Here is a 17,589-nt window from a genome sequence, read left to right as displayed (position 1 = left end):
GAGCCTGATTTGTTGTCTCTATTTTTCAAAAATCTTAGTGGTGCGCCTGGGAATCCCTTTGCAAAGAAGAGATGGCAGGTGTGTGTGTTTGGCTACACGGGCATATCATGTGCGACTTTGCTGCCTCTTCCTAGGCGTCTGGAGTACCGATACGCTCATGGAAGTTTCTACCTCAGGCATTTACGTAGCTGTTGCAGATTTCTCGTTTCTTTGTTTTAGTCCCCATGAGCTAATGCTGGAGGAGGAGTGGTTGGGCTTCATTTCAGTTATGTTTCCCCTTTTGTACTTTATTACTAATCCAACTTGTACTCAGAGGGTCTTCCTTCAGTCCATCCATAGCGACTGTCTCGTCCTGTGGCTGTTACCTATTGATGCTCCGTGATCAAGAGATGAAAGTTGAACAATGCACCTGGCTTGGCAGAAGAGCCATTATCTTCCCACTGCTTTTAGACTGGGCTAAGGCACTTGAATTTTCCAGCTGTATCCTGTTCCCAGCTGCTAAGAGGCAGCTTTGCAGAATGTAGTGGCTGAGAACTGGAAAAAAATCCTTCCGAAAGCTCAGGGTCCCCTTCTAACCCACCGCTGCTATGTAACAAGCCATCATTGTCCCTGTATGTGTCAGTTCTGCGAGCATCCACATCTTCAGCATGAAAGCAGCTCAGCCCCCAGCAATATTCCTTTGAACCTTTCCTCCCTTTATGTGCATGCAGTTTTTTTCTGATGCTTTCTTTTGAAGACTTCGAGCATATCAGAAAGGTGGGGGACTTGTCTGCTCTTGAGCTATTGCTCTTCAGGTCAGATAAGCATTTCTTTGCCATATAGTGCCTGACTTGGAAAGTATGTTTGACTGGCAGCAGAATCTTACTGTTTTTTGTTACTTCTTGTGCTGCCCTGGCTTTTAAAAAAAAAAAAAAGTGAAAGCGGGACACTTGTGATGTTTCTTATATAAACTGCATTAGACAGCAAGCCACAGAAATCCCAATAGAATCAAATCTATGTATCCATTAATGGTGTGTCCCTGCTAAAGATTCCTTTCAATTAACCTTCCAGCACAGAGCGCCTGTCCCTGATTTAGCCCTCTTATGTTCTCTGTGTACTTACAGGGCCTTGCTTCTGCTCAGGTGCTGGCATGTGTCTATTTTGCTTCTCTTGGTCTCTTTTGACCCAGCTAAAAGAAACGGATTTGTGATGCTTTAGGGATTCTCTTTATTTGTTGTTCTTGTTCCTGCATCCTCTGTCTTGTCTCTTTTCTGCCAGTTTTTTCTGCAGAATCTCTCAGGACTGTGGGGAAAAAAGATGGAGTCAAGTGAGGTCTTGTAAAGGCTGGAAGGCAATGGGATACGTGGTCATCCAACAGCTTTTCTCCTTGTGTGAACCCTTCTTAGGGAGGGGCACGCTGCAGAACTCGCAGGTGGTTGTGTGGACAAGCAGTGCGATAGGATTTGGGGGGTTTGCTTCTGTGTGGCTTTCAGAGTGTCAGAGTCCAGGTACATGCCTGAATAGTTGTACCTCTGTCTTGTTAGTATGACTGTAAAAGCTTTTCCAGCCAATTACTACTTATGAGAAGGGAATGGTGAAAGGATAGTGGGGTTTTTTTGTTTTTCTTTTCTTGCTCCCGGGCTGCAGGGGATGTGGGCTGAGTTGAGCTGTGCAAAATCAGTCATTGTAGCAGTAACAGACTAGCACTACCCACCAACTCGGCTGACTGCTCATCAGGCAGCAGTGTCCCCTGCTAGAGCTGTTTTCTGGCTAAGGTCTGATGAGCTTTTGTTTCTCTCAGGGCAGCACCAAGGGAGGAGCTGTACTTACTGTGTATGAAAATGAGTTCTTAGAAAAATACCAGTGTGAATTGCACAGATTCTTTTTCTGGTGTTACGACACAAAAATACTACAGCGGTATTAGACTAGCAGTTTGGAAACTGGTAACTTGTGGATCATTACAGTGGTCCCATATGAGAAGAGAACTGAACAAGGGGCCGTGCTGACGGAGGCACAGTGCCCCTCGTACCAGCTGCTTTGGGCTGTGCTGTAACATCTGGGTAACGTGTTGGCCTGCTTGGTTAGCAAGTAGTGGAGGGCGTTGTATGGGCCCATAGGTGTTACTGTGTTCATGTGCAGTGCTAGCTTTTTACTGTGCCTCTTGTTTCTTTCCTCCCATGTGCCAAGTCATCGCACACCTAGCTGTTGCGCTTTGCTAACGTGGTGATTGCTGTCTCTTCTCTGTTTTCCTAGAATGTCAACTGCACCTGAAAATTTGAGGGCAATTCTAGAGGAGGTGGGATAATTGTGAGCGTGGTGGGGAGGCGATTGCCAGGTGCCCGGTGCCCTTGGCACCCCAGAGGGAGCAGGACCGCAGGGAGAGGTGCCTCCTGGCGCAGCCTTCCTAGAGGAGGAGCAGCAGAAGGTTTGGCCACTGCAAGGGGAAACTCAGGTAGAAATTGCAGTGAGGCAATCGAAAGTCAGGGGAAAAATTCTAAAAAGCCTCTAGCATTTTCTGCATTCTGCCTTGCCTGGGTACAAACTGGAGCCTTTGGAAGAGTTCAGTTTTTGTCATTGACGGAACTAGACTGAATTCATCCTGTTTAAAGCTAGAAATGTGTTATTTCTTCTCTGCTGTCCTCCTTCCCGTTCTTTCTACCCAGCAGCTTCCCAATGTGCCGAGCATGGCCCGAAGCCGGCTAAGCTCTGTCCCGAAGGCCTCCCCGAGCCCCTGCTCTTGGTGATGCACCAACCCTCTCTGGCCAGCTGGTTCGTCCTCTTGTCCACCAGTCTCCTTCCTCCAGGCAAGTCATGTCACCCCTGCTGAACGTGGGCTAACAAATGCCCCCGCTGTGAGTGGAGTCCCGGAGGGGAGCAGAAACCCAGCGTGGGGTGGGAGGGAGGCGGCTGGCCCTGGCAGGGCTGCCCGTCCGCCCTTGGACGTGATTTCGGGTGTTAATAGGAGAAGCGGGCTGTGCCGCATCCCCTCCACGCGCCTGTTTGCCGCCGCCGAGCTGGTCATCTGATAGCTCCTCGGTGCTCCTCCGAGGCGTAAAGTGGAGCGATGCCGGGATTAGATGTACCCGCTGCCCTTGGCGAGCGCCGGGGAGATATGGTGCTCGCCCTCCCGCCTCCGGCCCCGCTGGCGCTGAGCACGTTGCCACAGCAACGGGGAGAGACAGCCGTCCGCATGGAAACGTCCTTGCTGTGCCTGGCAGCGAGACCGGGGAGAAAACGGTCCAAACGGCGAGTTTGGGGAGGAAAGGGCGGCCAGCCGGCAGCCTGGCCCTCAGCGGCGACGGGAAGCATTGCGACGCCGGTGATGCGCCTGGCAGAAGACGGGGCTGTCCCCACGCATGGGAGACCCCGTGTTAAACACCAGCGTTGCCCCCGCTAGGCATCTGCCGTGCGCTCTCTGCCTCTTCAGCCATGAAGGGTGGTTTTCTTTTCATTTTTTACCACTGCCCTATTTTTTGGCTAGTCCCGAGGTCAGGGCAGGGTCCAGATTAGCTGCGCCGATACCTGCGGCGGCGTAGCTAGGTCACTGTCTCAGCCCTGCCCGGCGAGTCCTTAATGCTGGGAAAATCCCCCTTCGTAAGGGAGCAGGGACAGCTGGCAGCCAAACAAGGTCTCTTGTAACATAGGGCAGGCGAATGTCGTGTTGACAGCGCGATTGCGCTGCGCGGCCTGCCTGGCTTTGGGCAGCAAGGTCGGAGTTAATCTCTCCTCACCCTCCCTCTTGCCCCTCATCCCCGGACAATGGCTCTGCCCACGCCGCCCTCCGGCTCAGATCTTGGCGGCTCATGGAAACCCAGCTGGGTTTGTCCCAGTTTTACCCTGGCTGTTCAGTGGCAGCGTTGCTGCTCTTGGCTGTGATCCTGGCGATGAGCTGAGATGGACGCTGTTGGGGGGGATCTTCCCAGCTGGCCACGCTGTCCCTGGTCTGGTCATTGGTGTGACAGGGGTTGTTTTTTTTACAAGTGTGTCCAAGGACAGATTGTTTTGGTGCATCTCCCAGTGCTGAAGCAGGCTGTTTTTCCTGTTGTCTGCCGTCCTGTTGTCTTTCGTGTTGTCATCAAAAGTTATTCTTCCTCTTGCTGCGTACCCAAGGCTTTGCTGGTGGCCTTTGGTCCTGATGGCTCAGACAATGGATACGTTATTTCTGCTGTGGGAAATGCTAGGTGCAAGAGCAAAATGAAAGGTAGTGTCCAAGACTTTGCAAGGGGTGGTGTGAGGGCCCTTCCTGGCAATTACAAGAAGTTGTTTGCCTCCAGGCTGCTAAAGAGATTAGAGCCATATTTTACCACCACATCCTGGGACCTGCTGAAGGAGCTGATGATGAGTGGCTGGGGGGCAGAATGTGTGTCTTACTCCTGCCTAGCCCCAAGATTTCCATGTTTCTGGAGTCCTGCCTGTGGTGGGAAGCCTGGCCTGTTCTTGCACAGAGAAGCAAGCAGAGGGAGAACAGGCCAAAAGCAGAAGTGTCCGCTGATGCAGCTGGGAAGCGTTGCAGACGTCAACCTGAGCCGTTCTGGCTTAGAGTTTGGCTTTGCAAAATGAATCATGAGGTAGTGAAGCACCGTAGAGGGATTTCAGACCCAGCTTGGAAGGGAAAGGAAGGTTTTGAGGACTGTTATTGCTGCTTGGACAGGCGTTGGAAAAGTTTGCAAATACAGCTCCGGGAGGCTCTTCAAGCCTTCTTTAAAGTGATTAAGTGAAAGCTCCAAAGAGCTGATTGTGCTGAAGGAGGAAGACTCCAAAGCCAGGCTGCCCCGTGCTTCTGATGGGGAGGTCTTGGCTGGGAGGATAGGAAAGGGGTGTGGATCTAGTCTGATCCTGAAGTGACCCTATTGCTGCAGAGTCCTTTCCTGGTTTTCGTCCTAATACTGTACAGATTCCTGGACAGCGAGCCGGGAGATTTTAGCCTTAGGAAACGCTTATGCTGTTTGGCAAAATGTGACCACCTCTTCCTGCATTTTTGCCTCCATGTTCTCTCTTTCCTGACCCATCTTTGCTTTGTTCCCCACATCCTTGCCTACCACTCGGCCCCTCACACTCGACTCTTTCTCCCTTCTGCCTTCTTTCTCTAGAGAACAAGCTGTGAAGCTGCTCCCGGGAGCAGCCTACCCCAAGCGAGGGTTGTTAGGGCTCCCTGGCTACTGAGAGGTTTCAGTCCTGGTCTGGGATCTGTGCACACTCTCTGACTCACAGTAGATGTGGGGCCTAGCAAGAGATTTATGAACTCCAGAAAAACAAAAGGACCCTGCAAAGTGGCACTAGCACAAGGGAAGCTGGGAGAACACAGCGGAGGAAGCACGAGTGGTTTGAAAAGAAGGAAATCGTAACGAGGCGTTGTTTGCTTGGCTCACTTGCCGCTTCCTCCCTAAGAGGAACTTGCAGCCCAACTTCACCATCAGCGTGGGGGCTTGGATGCTATTAGGCAGTTCATTAGTAAAACCTCCGAGTGGCTCCCACTGCTGTTAAGTACCTATTAATGCCTCTTGAGAGGAGAGGAGAACATTGTAAAAGCACAGAAACAATCTGAGGGTCCTTGATCTTCTTCTGGTCTTGAGAGGTCATGGGCTGAGCTTGGAGGGGTGGCTGCGAGGAGAAGAGGGGTTGAGCAGGGCTTCTGGGGATGGAAGTGGCAACTTTGCAGATCAGTGATTATCTGTCAAAGCCCGAGTGCAGAACACCACCTCGTTTGAACTGTTACCTCTCAGAGGCTCCCGCGGGGCGCTCCACGGTTATAAACACCTAGGCACAGACCTGCTTCGTGTGGCACTAGAGCCAGGTATTCCCGCACCAGGGGAAAAGCCAGCAAAACCTGCACAGATGTCGCTCGCAGCTGCTGGGCTGCGGTAAACCACCCCTGCTGCTACAGTTATTGGCGCTGCAGGGTCTGTCTCCTTCTCCTTGCTTGCTTGTGTGTACAGTCAGCTGTTAAAGGACACTGACATCACTTAATTAATGGTTTAATTGAATCTCACAAAGGGATCGAAATTGGCTGCCCGACTTTTGTCACTAAGATGCTCGCATAGGAAATAGTAAATCACCAATTCAGCAAATAAAGTTGTGGCTCTAGATAGAAACCCCTTGTTGCAGGGGTTAGGAAAGCAATTCCTCTTTGCAGAATAATATACTATTGGGAATAAGTGTGGGGGCTATTTTTTTCAAACCACCAGGTATCATCCATGGCCAAGGGTGGGACAATGGAGTTAGACCAACTCCTGAAGGTGATATGTCAGACCTTACACCCATTAAGGAGTAAACAGACCTGAGGCAGTGTATTTTCTGTAACTCAGAATTCTGTTTTTTATTTCAGCCTCCAGATGATGGAGAAAGATATTTTAAAAGGAAGAGGAAAAACCTAGAAAGGCCAGGGTTGAACTGGGTTGAAGAGCAGAGTATTGTGGTTAATAGAAACTTCTGAGCTGGTGTTCAGGAGAAAGGCTTGTTTGAGGGTAGGGAATCAAAATTGGGAGGGAGAGGAGGGGATACAGAGAAAAATGTCCCAGAGCAAAGGGGGAAGCCCAAAAAGGAAGGATCTGAACTTCACAAGAGAGCTAATGCTGTGGCTGAAGTAATTGCTGCTCAGGAGGGATGTGAGCCAGTACAAAACAGTTTTCCACCCAGGCGCCAAGGAAAGCAATTAAACCTGGTAAATACCAGTGGCTGACTAAAGCCAGGTCTTTAATTAATAGTTTCATCTGAAGGGTAAGGAAATCATTAAGTGCTATTGGTGTCTATTAATTCCCTGCAAGAGGAACAACAATAGAGAGTTTTAAGATTCTTCTTTTGCAGTAGTGTGTGTGTGGCAGGGAGGGGGGGTGGCCGAGTCCTTGCACAAGGCGGGAGAGCCCCCTTTGTGTAGCTGTGCTCGCCCACATCACTGAGAGCTGCCGCAAAGGCCTGAGGTTTGCTGCAGAGTAAACAGCTCCGGCTGAGCACTTAGTTAGGACTCAGCTTTGGGGGTCCTCCATCAGGATAAGAGAGAAGACGGGTGGAAAATGTAACTTCAATCAAAAGCTGTACAACCGAGGTACCGTACTTCAAAGCACTAGGAGGGTATGTGGAGCTGGGGGACTGGAAGACAAACAAATACTGCGTGATACTGTACAGATCCAGGTACTGAACTATGGGAAAAATAACAACAACCTCTTCTGGCCAGGTCAGAGCATGCTATATAAATTTTGGTTTGAGGAAAGAGTAGGGAAAGGTACTAGAACTGGACAGAGCAGACAGGGAGATAAAACTTCCTGCTGTTTAAACAGTGACAGCGTATTGGTAATTTGTATATAAATGATCAGAAACCAAGGGTGTTAAGGAGCAGTCTTTTTATAAAGGGCACAGCCTTGATTCTACATCTGGGTTAGACAAAGATCTATTCTAGTTGCTTTCTGACTCTAGAGTCATGCCGCCTACTCTTTCCTGAATTTCAGAAGGACCACAGCTCTTTTCCCCATCTTATTTTTCAGTCTGTTCTATTGTCTTTATCTAACACGCATTTCTGCTGCATTGGTGCAATGAGCAGCTTGTGGTAGAGAAGGTTTTGTTTTTTCCAATGTGTACTCTGCAGTACATCACTGACAAGTCTGCCAGCGCTGAACGGCACTCGTCCTTTGTCGCGGCTAGTCACGGTGCTCAGCACAGAAGCCAGTCAAGCCTTGCTGTAAGGCACATCAGCGTCTGCACATGGCTCTTCTCAACTAGCTGCCCAGATACTTGGAGTTAATCTTTGTGATTTATAGCTGTCCTGGTATCTTCTCTTTAAAAAGAGTAATATGAATTCACTGGAAGCTCAGCCATGTTTCTGGAGTGAGGGGAAACTCTTCTAGTCCTTTAGATGTGTGCATCTGTGGAAAAACCTCTCTTGCTTGCTGTCAAATCTGTGACAGTTCAAGGAACTTCCATAGACAACCTATCCCTGTATTCAAATTCAGACAGGGTTGGAGTAAGGTAGGGCATTCATCTGAGTCTTGTTTTATTCTCTTTTGTCAAAAGTACCTCACCAGGGTCTTCTAAGCAGACTGATTTCTTTCAAAACCTGCTGTATGCCTTTCAGCCCCATGAAGGAGGTTCGCTGCTTTGTTGCCATGGTACCCTTTCTCTAAAGAGGAAGAGAATAGTTAATTATGCAATTTAAGATACTAAGGAGGAACCACAGAAAGAAATAATAGAAGGGAAGATTCTGGGTTTGTGATAAGACTGGTGGCTGCAGCAGAAGACAGTCTGTTTACAGAAGTGTTTACCCAGCATATGCTGTGTATAGTCAAGGGTCCTCCCTGGCAGCGTGGGTCTTGAAGCTGCCCTTTGCTAGGCATTGTGCCTCTGCCATCCAGGAAATCAATGCTGTAGTCAGTTGCTGCTGTTACCTCCTCTAGTTAATGCTCCAGAGAGACGCAGACATATTTGCTTGGCAGAAATTCTCTCTGGATGGAGCTGGGACAGCAGTAATATATTATAGAGCCATGACACAGCCTATGCTGCCTGTGGATATACAGAGGTACAGTTCAAGTCTTAAGTGTTTTAAATCTCTTTGGCAGTGTTTCTTTGTTCCTCAGGCCTGCTAACCCCCTGCCTGCATTCCTCAGGAGCTTCAGCAAATCCGGGTCGTGGTGCACAGGACAGGACCAAAGAGACTGCAAGCATCAGAACTGGCAAGATCCCAGCCCCTCTAGAAGGACTGGCATTTTCTATTTGCCAATAACACTGACAGACCAGCTACAGCTTAGGCAAAACAAAGCACAACAGATCTTTGACAATAATGAGTTCAGACTATAGCACTCCATGCTGTGCAAACAGAGGGAGACTTGCCTCTTGCACAGCACACTGAGCTCTGCAAGCCAGATGAAAGGGGAAGTTACCCCCAGGTCTAGCTTCCAAATGTTTGCAGCGGGAGAAAGGGAGGACAATAGTGACCCTATGGGGCTCTTTCTGTAACAGATGACTGGAAAGGAATGACTGATTCTTTACATTCCCAAAGCTCCCCTTCCACGTAACAAGGGCAATAATACTGCTGAGGGCTAGACAAGAGCCACATACTGTGGTGAGAGGAATAGAGCAGTTGAGAGGCAATAATAATCCAAAATACTTCTATGAACACAGCAGGAATGGCTGTCAAAAGATCAACATTTTAATCAACAGATTTTGTACACAAGAGGCTTCCCATTAAGAAAGTAAATGTATTCCTGCTTCTACCACCAGGCTAAGGTGGTCTCTCTTCTTCAAGTTTCTCTCGGCAAACATTTCTACAGAAGGTGTCTTTCCAGGATCTGTCACAAGAGCAACCCTCAACCCAGTCCATGTTGCACCAGCTAATATTGAATGCAGCTGTGTCTCCTCCGTTTCTCTCTCACATTCGCCTGGCTTTCCGGGGACGACAGCCATTGTGTGGAACTGGGGTGTTGTCCGTGATGGAGATAACCTCTAAGCCTCCCATAGTCAAACCCTTGATGGCAGCCTGGAAGAGCAAGACGGCAGATGATGTACTGTTATCAGCACATTGCAGAGTGGAAGAGGGAGAAGAAGCTCGGGGAAAACAGTTTGGAACAAGCTGATTTTAGAAGGGACCAATGCTTCTACTTTGCAATTATCTTAAAAATAAACAGTTAGTATTAGAAAACCCAGTTCAAACCTTCCTTCCTTGTCCAGTCCAGTCCTTTCATCACATTTCCTATCAGTTATGCTACTTTAGTTGGAAGAAACCCCCATACAGCTTCTATTCTGCCCTTAAAGTGAAATTATTCTAAAATTTCACTACTAGGGTACTTTCTTTTTGTGACTGGATTGTTTTTGAGGAGGAAGGAAGAGGCACTTGAGTGATGAATCACCTTCAGAAAGACTGGCTTAATAGGTACAGTGAGCCCAGCCTGAATTAAAAAAAAAAAAAAAGAAAAGAAAAATATGGAAAGCAATTCAGACACTTACTTTGCGTCCTGGTCCCAGTCCTTTCACCATGACTCGTACATGAAATACACCTTTCCCACGTGCTTTCTGAGAAAGAAGAACTCATTAGTGTTCTTTTTTATATCTACTGCTGCTCTGGCTCTGCTATAATCTTTCATTCCCTTTTGACCCACTATCATGGTATGCTTTAAGTAAAAATAAAAGGTAGGTAGTAATGGATGGATACAGAAGACAAATACTGGGATCACTGCACAAAGCGAGATATTAGCAGAAAAGAGAGGCTTGGATAAATCAGTGGCAGTTTCAAGAGAACTTCTATGTTAGGTTGCCAACTCTGCATACAAAGAAAGCTTTAAGATCAAACTTTCTGCAACCTAAAGTCAGGACAGAAAATGACATATCCCTGATACGTGACTAAACTGGGCAGGGACTAGCAAGGATTAATTCCATGCCATTTTCCTTTGTCTAATGCGGTGACTTCTATGCTGTGATCAGTGGATTCCTTCTAGAAGGTAAATGAGAAAAGAAAGGAAGCTTTAGATTTGCTGTGCAGGAGTCCACACCTTCAGGACAAAAATTCTAGGGGCTTGGAAATTGAAGATGAAAAACACCTGCTGTAAAGTGTGGCAGTACTGCCACCAAGTGGAGCCCTTCTGAATCTCTCTCCTTCTGTGTTCCGGTGCATTTAATCTGCTAATGACTTTAACAGGTAGAGGAACAAATATGACCAAGCACAGTTATACAGCTGTTAGGAGACTCCAATGAGCAAAGATTAATAGCAAAAATGTTCTTATATTCCTCTGAGCCAACCACAATAAGCTGTTAGCCAGCAGTGGCACCGAACACCTCTGATCTAAAAGGTTAGAGTGAGTTCCACTTAATTTAGGGTAAGGATTTTCAGTTTCACCTTGCCTCATTCTGCTGTAATGAGGGCCATGACACATACAGCCTCATCTTCTCCTGCCATCTGGACACCCACGTGTGTTTTTTAGAAATGATTATAGTACACTGCATGGATCTGGAAACTACATATGCAAGGACATCACCTTCTCTGACTGGAACTGCTGGCAGCAGCTCAGTTCTCCTGTGGCATAGAGCATATATAAAACCCTCAGCCAGTAATTACAGCCACTTCTCAGTCCCTTACAGTGCAAGAATTGAATGACTGCTGACTGAGGGGCTACATTTCCACAACGACTGAGATATGTTCACTTAGAAAAAAGAAGCTATACAAACCGGAGCTAGAAGAGGATAAGTTACAACATACATTTCCCAGTCACAACTTGCACAGCTAAGCTCACCACCTGGGTATTTCTAACTGCTGTTTCAGGTGTGCTCTGTCCGCATCGAGATGTTCACTGTGTCACATGAAGCTAGGGAAACAGTCTGCAAATGGCAGTGTGCTGCTCAGGCTCTAAGGAACAGAGGTCTGGACTGCTGTCCATGAGTGAGGGACAGCAACATGAGAAGCAAAATTTCTTCTCCCTTCTCTATCCCACTGAAAATAACGGAAGTCTCCCAAAATGCGCTTATCCTCCACATACCCTGGTAGTATGTTCTGCAGTCAGCACTCCTCTCTGTGACAGTGGGAATAACCAATACAGACTCACCACTGCTGCTGCTATGCCTGCGGTCTGTGCTGCGATGGCAGTTCCCTTTTTGGCATTCTGGAAGCCTTCTGTGCCACAGGATGTACGGGCAAACGGCATATTGTCGAAGCTGACGACTTGGATGTGGGTGCTATAGGAGGAGAGGAGAAAAAGAAAGGAGTAAGCTACAACAAGACTTCACTGTCCAGTTTCTTCTCATTCTGCTTAACTTGCAAGGCTTGCCACTCTTGTCTCCCTTCTCAAAACCATCTTAACTCAGCACTCTAACTATCTCAGTTACACTAACCAGTTGCAGAGAGCTCCCAGCAGAGAACTTCCAGGTCATCCTGGAGAATCAGAGTGAGATGGTAAAACCTTTCTGGATAATCGTCTCCTGCTAGGTATTCCTCAGATAAGGTTTAACTTTTTCAGAAACACCTCTCATTGTGAGCATTTTACCTCTTCTGTTTATTAAAAAAATACACAGAACATTTTTAGAACTTCAGAGAGCTTTAAGAAATGGTAAAATACTACACTAGGGATCACTAATGAAACCCAGCCACCTCCTGAGGATAATACAACAGCACTTTCAATTTCAGTTCTGTACAGCAATACTGCTAGAACTGAGGGCAGGAATGAACCTGCCATTAAAAGCTGTCAGCATCTAATTATTCATATCAGAATGTAGTCAAAATGTGTAGTAACACTCTTATTCCTATTTAAGATACTATAAAGACAGTTATGCTTCCTGAACAGCACTGAAATTTGGGTTCAGTGTTATCATCTTCCTAGTCATGAACACTGCTTCCCTGACTTTTTTCCTTTGAGTTTTTAAATTGAAATAATGACTGGCCATAACCCAGGTACATTATAACTTTCATTTTACATGAAAACAGGCATGGAGAAGCTTGTTTGCTTACTTGTTGTATGTAGCTTTGATGTGAGCTATTGGGATCTCTTCATATGTCTTTCCATCCCATCTCATGGAGTTCCTTTGCAAGATTAAAGGGCTGAGAAGCAAAACAAAAGATATCAGACACTTGCTCTTTAACTTTAGCAAAATTTTATTTCATATTCTTTGGGAATTTGGAAAGAAAAAAGGGATCAAGTGATGTCTGGTCTCAGAAACACACAAACTGTGTTTGTGATTGACTGAAATCACTTGCTTTCCTTCCTTCACCGAAAAACACTAGAGGTGATAAGCCTCCCAGCGAGAGGCAAATGGAAGAGACTTCACAGCACAGCGTGGCTGTCTCACCCAAGGTCAGTCAGGCTTTGGCTCTCCGTCTCCTTAGCGGCGACCTTCTCTGTAAGGTCCTGCAGTCTCTGGACGCCTGTTTGTATGCCATGGCGCAGGGCAGCGTTATAGCCCCTGCGTGAAGAAACGGAAGGAAGAGATGAGGACCTGCACCGAGCAGGCTTTCGCGTTAGCTCCCGAGGCGCCGGCGGGCCTCCCCAGCGCTCCTCTGCCCGGGGGCTTCCCGCCTGCAACCGCGGAGCGCCGCAGGCCAGCGCGGAGAGCGGGAGGGCTGGCAGGGCCGCCCTCGGCCCGGCGGGACCCTCTTAAGGGCAGCAAACCCGGTCAGAGCGAGCTGGGGCGCGGGGAGCTCTAAGGGAAGGGCCGGGGGGCTCCGCCGGCAGCCACCTTGGGGCCTCCCCGCGCGGCCGCGGCGCCCCCCGCTCCTCGCTCACCCCCGCGCCGCTCCGAGGAGCCGCTGCCGGGCAACCGCCAGCGCCGCGCTCATGGCTCGGCCCCTCCGGCCCTCCGTAGCGCGCGCCGTCCTGGGCGGTGGCGGTGGCGGTGGCGGCCAGGTCACCGCGAGGCACGACGGGCGCTGGGAGGAAAGATGGCGGCGCCCATCGCGGGGCATTGTGGGCCGCGCGGGAGCACCATGGCGGCGCCCATGCAGCGGGCGGCGGCCGCGCCCCGGCCGTGGCGGCTCTTCGGCGCGCTGTGCTTGCTGAGGCTGCCCAGGATCACGCAGCCCCTGAGGCGGGAGGAGGAGGAGATGGCGGCCCTCATGGGGCAGGTAGCGGCGGCCCTGCGGCGGGGGGATCCCTTCGGGGGGGAGATGGCGGCCCCGGCGAGGGCCCTCCGCGGGGAGATGGCGGCCCCGGGGGTCCCGTCAGTCCGGGGGGACCCCTCAGCGCAGCGGGGGGACCGGGGGGGCGGCGGGTCCCCTCAGGCCGGGGTGCGGGGGGGCGCCTCGGGAGGCCTCGCTCGAGGTGACACGGTGCCGCGTTGAGCCTGGGGGCCGGGGCTTGGTGCCGGTGCTGTTCCCGGGACCTTCCTAGGGGTGACCTGTCACCTCCAGTGCTGGGTCCGCTGCCGTCTCTGGTGGAGACCTGCTGCGAGCGGAGAAGTTACGCCGTAGACCAGGGAAATCCATGGTGTGTTCCGTTCGCGGCCGCAGAAATTGCTCTGTTCGCCCTGTGCAGTCCACGCTGCAGTGACAGTACTGAAGGGCGTAACGTTTCTCTGTGATGTCCTTCTAGATAGAGTTGGAGAAAAGTCACTATTCGGACCATGAAATTCGCAGGCTGGAGGAGGAAGAGCAGCTCAAGAGGAGGAAGGAAAGCATGTATGATGATGATGAAGGACCTGGCAAAACTGTTGTCATGGCTCAAGACCTAGAGGACAAGTGGGAACAGAAGTTACTACAGTTCAAAGCTGCTCCACGGCTAACAGGTACACACTGAAGTTCTTGTTGTGTCGTGGCAGAGAAGAACATCCTGATAGTCTGCTGAACACAGCTGAGCGCTGTTCAGTGGAGTGAAGGCATCTGCTGAGTTTCTAAGGAGGGTCTTGACTGTGTGACAGCACAGTTAGCATGGGAGGAATTAACTAGCTTACAAGGGAATCTCTGTTGCTGTGCAGTGAAGATATGCTTGTTGACACAATGTTACAAAAGGGTACAAATGGATTTTCTTTTGAGATAAGAGAAACTTTGGGTAGCTTGATTCACAGACTTGCTTAGGGCTGTGGTTGATTTTTATCAAACTAAAAATCCAAACTGCTTGTTATAAATTTCTTTTGAAAATGAAATATGTAGAGTGCACTCTAGCAGTGGCTTCCACTTGAATCCTGCATCGGCTCCCAGAGTGACTGAGAGCATTTGGTCTCAATTTTGGTCTTGTTCCATGTATCAGTACTGTGTGTGTATTATTGCTGGAAAGGCGTTAGAAGGAGACAAGTGATGAATTGTGGTGATCAGCCCAGTGCTGCTGAGAGACTTTCCAGTATGTGTTGTTTTTTGGCAGATGCTGATAAAAACAACATTCGAACGTCATTGAACAGAAAGCTGGACAGTAACCTGATGCTTCTGGTGAAACAGAAAATTGGTAACCAGGAGCTGTGGCTCCTGCCTCAAGCAGAATGGCAGCCTGGAGAGACGCTGCGAAGCACAGCTGAGCGAGCCATGGCTACTTTTTTGGGTGTGTAGCCTTCTGTGTACCTGGCCCTCTTTTTGTCCCAGTTGTTTTCTTCCCTTCCCCTAACCTAGAGATATTTGCAGTCCTCTGTAGTAAAATCCCCTCCCATCTGCTGAGAAAAGGGATTTCATGGCAGAGGGACTGAACTAAACGTGATGGGGTTTCTGGCAAGAGCTATGAAGGCTGAGTAAGCTGCTTGTAACTGTGAACTGTTGCAGAGGGACTGGAGCTGCACTATGCTCAGCTCAGCTGCTGCGCTGTATGTGAGGGACTAACTGGGCTGGCAACTGAGTGCCAAGATCGGCCTGCAGTCTGATGTTTAAGCATCACCAGCTGCCTCCTGAATGGTCTAGGGTTGCTCTAGGTACAGCTTCGCTTTCCCTCTTGTCACCCCGTAGCAGCTTTTGTGGCAGACGAGTGTTAGCAAATCCACATGTCCTTTCTTTTCAGTATGGGTTGGCAGAGCTTGGTGCTCTCTCCCTACCTCTCTCACTTTTAGGCAACTGGCAGGACTCCAGGATGGATAGGTTTTTCATGAAATAAGGTTTATGACTGGCAATATCTCTGCTGGGAAGAAGGAACAGTCAGTCTGAACCAGACATAGGGAGTGTCCTATGCTCTTTCTGTTACTGCAGGAAAGCAGTTGCTGTTGCTCTCTGTTCTTATGTCTTGTTTTCCGTTTTCTTTCTCTTGCATTGCTGGGGTCTTGCAGGAGATCATATCCAAGCCAAGTTCCTGGGGAATGCGCCGTACGGGCTTTACAAGTACAAATTCCCCAGGGCCATCAGGACTGAGGATAACGTGGGAGCCAAAGTATTCTTCTTCAAAGCCTTCCTCCAGAGCAACGATTTGTCCCAGGCAGAACTGAAAGAAGATTACCTGTGGGTCACAAAGGATGAGCTGGGAGGTTACTTGAAGTCAGAATACCTGAAGAAAGTCAATCGATTCCTTCTGGACGTATAAGTGCTAGGCTGTGCTCCAGCAGATGGGGAAGACTTAGAACATGACTCTGGGGAGGAGCACAGCTGCTGCTTTCCATGGTCTGTGTGTATGAGATGTTGAATTGGGCTCTGGAGGATAATTTGCCTTTGCCTTATTTCCCAGTTCTCTTCCCCGGGCCTGTACTAAATAAATATTAAAACTTATACTCCTAAGTGAAGCTTTCCTCAGGGAGTTCTTTGCTTATGTTGAATCCTCCACCTCCTCTGGAAATGCATGTTGCGACTTCCTTTTCCTCTCCCAAGTGGGCCCTTCCCTAGGGTTGTGGTACCCCAGAGGCTGTCTCTCCTCACCAAATTCCTGTCATAGTCTAGAGCTCAAACAGTTTCTTTTAAATAACAGCTAATGCTTGTGTCCCTGGCACCTGCTCTTTACTAAGAGCAGCATTGGAGAGTTACTTGTGTGTCCAGGTGGGAATAAGCTCTCCTAGATGTAAGAGGGGGGTTTGCCAGCCAGCTAGCTGTATTGGGAGACCTGGCAAGGGACCAAGTTGAAGTATTTCTGTTTTTTAGGCACCATCCCAACCCCTAAGACTGTAGTTTTTCTTTGGATTGTTGTGACCCCTCTGGGGAGGAAATGCACATCGCAGTGTGCAGCAGTGCGGCAGTCAGTTGTTTATCCAAGGATTAGCTCTTGCTGGCCTGGAGCAGCCCGATGAACATTTCCAGCCATACCTTGATCTCTTTGGATGCAGACTGTGTCTGTGGCTGGGCTCCCTTCGTTCATTCTTGGAGCCCTTTAGCTTCTCCAGAAGTAACTCGTTCACTTGCCCAGCTTGCTGGAAAGGAGGCCAACTTTCCTTACCCTGTCAGCCATAGGTGAAAGTGGGTTTTTTTTCAGTAGCCAGAAACCACATACCTGGTACTGTGTAGAGTGGGGACTCTGCAAAGATCTCGGGCAGCAGATGAGGACCCACGAAGCTGGGGAAGGTAGGTTTCTGGGGAACCGGTTTGTGTTTCTGCAGGTTGTTCACAGCACTGTGTCGCAGTCCTGTTGTTGTTTGTGTGTGCTACCTGTGGATTGAAAATGACATTTAAAATGTTTTGGAGCTGCCTCTAGCCCAAAATCCTCTAATAAATGGTGGCCATGGAGGACACAGCTGCTGCCTATTCCTTGTGCAGCTCTTTCTTTAATATAAAAATGAGTGCTGTTTTCCCACCCATGCTGCAGTCCTTTTGAGCCTGAAGCTGTAGCAACAGGCAGAAAAAAAAGAGGGTAACATCTGACCAGCAGCTCTGTTTCTGTGCTGAGAGGCTAATTTCTGCTTGCATTGCGAAGGCTGCCGTCAGCGTTGCTGCTTCCTGGGGACAGTCGTGGAGGCTGCATTCAGGAGTTCCCACTTCTCAGCTCCATTCCCACCGTGTTAGGTCAGTGCTGCTAACCCAGCCAAGCAGGGCCTGCTTCAAGGTGCTTGACCCCAGTTACCCCAATTTATTTATTAAAAGAGCTATCCTGTGGTTGTGTGGTGCTGTCTCACCTCCTTGAGGCTGGTTCAATTTCTCGGCATGTTTTTCTGGTTGTAAATGTTGCTGTTTGCTAGTCAGAGTGTGGGCCAGTGCTGATAGGACCTTGCAGAGAATCAGCCTTCTTCAGTGGCAGGGAGAGAGATGGAGGAAATAGCTGTCGTTAATCATCCGGAGAGAGTTCAGCCTCCAGAGGTGGAACTGGAGATTGCTATATA

The 17,589-nt window shown here is 49.1% G+C and overlaps 2 protein-coding genes across 2 annotated transcripts; one reads left to right on the top strand and one right to left on the bottom strand.

The window, feature by feature from the left end:
- Positions 1-9,093: 9,093 nt before the first annotated feature.
- MRPS11 (mitochondrial ribosomal protein S11) lies at positions 9,094-13,348 on the bottom strand. Its single transcript, XM_067305504.1, has 6 exons — positions 13,170-13,348; positions 12,736-12,849; positions 12,398-12,487; positions 11,499-11,628; positions 9,910-9,975; positions 9,094-9,442 (listed from the first exon to the last, which is right to left on the bottom strand). The coding sequence occupies exons 1-6, from the start codon at positions 13,346-13,348 to the stop codon at positions 9,335-9,337; spliced, it is 687 nt and encodes a 228-aa protein (XP_067161605.1). The 3' UTR covers positions 9,094-9,334.
- MRPL46 (mitochondrial ribosomal protein L46) lies at positions 13,310-16,063 on the top strand. Its single transcript, XM_067305503.1, has 4 exons — positions 13,310-13,507; positions 13,974-14,166; positions 14,739-14,912; positions 15,622-16,063. The coding sequence occupies exons 1-4, from the start codon at positions 13,325-13,327 to the stop codon at positions 15,870-15,872; spliced, it is 801 nt and encodes a 266-aa protein (XP_067161604.1). The 5' UTR covers positions 13,310-13,324; the 3' UTR covers positions 15,873-16,063.
- Positions 16,064-17,589: the final 1,526 nt, after the last annotated feature.

Source organism: Apteryx mantelli, chromosome 15 (genome assembly GCF_036417845.1).
Source record: "Apteryx mantelli isolate bAptMan1 chromosome 15, bAptMan1.hap1, whole genome shotgun sequence".
Classification (NCBI taxonomy): domain Eukaryota; kingdom Metazoa; phylum Chordata; class Aves; order Apterygiformes; family Apterygidae; genus Apteryx; species Apteryx mantelli.
The sequence above is the reverse complement of the archived record's forward strand: the minus strand, read 5'-3'. Positions and strand labels throughout refer to the sequence as shown.

Coding starts and splice junctions, on each gene's coding strand:
- MRPL46 (XM_067305503.1), top strand. CDS start 13,325: ATGGCGGCGCCCATCGCGGGGCATTGTGGGCCGCGCGGGAGCACCATG. Junction 13,508..13,973: donor TGGCGGCCCTCATGGGGCAG/GTAGCGGCGGCC, acceptor ATGTCCTTCTAG/ATAGAGTTGGAGAAAAGTCA. Junction 14,913..15,621: donor AGCCATGGCTACTTTTTTGG/GTGTGTAGCCTT, acceptor GGGGTCTTGCAG/GAGATCATATCCAAGCCAAG.
- MRPS11 (XM_067305504.1), bottom strand. CDS start 13,348: ATGCCCCGCGATGGGCGCCGCCATCTTTCCTCCCAGCGCCCGTCGTGC. Junction 12,488..12,735: donor CAAAGCCTGACTGACCTTGG/GTGAGACAGCCA, acceptor TTTGCTTCTCAG/CCCTTTAATCTTGCAAAGGA. Junction 9,976..11,498: donor CAGGCATAGCAGCAGCAGTG/GTGAGTCTGTAT, acceptor CTTCTTTCTCAG/AAAGCACGTGGGAAAGGTGT.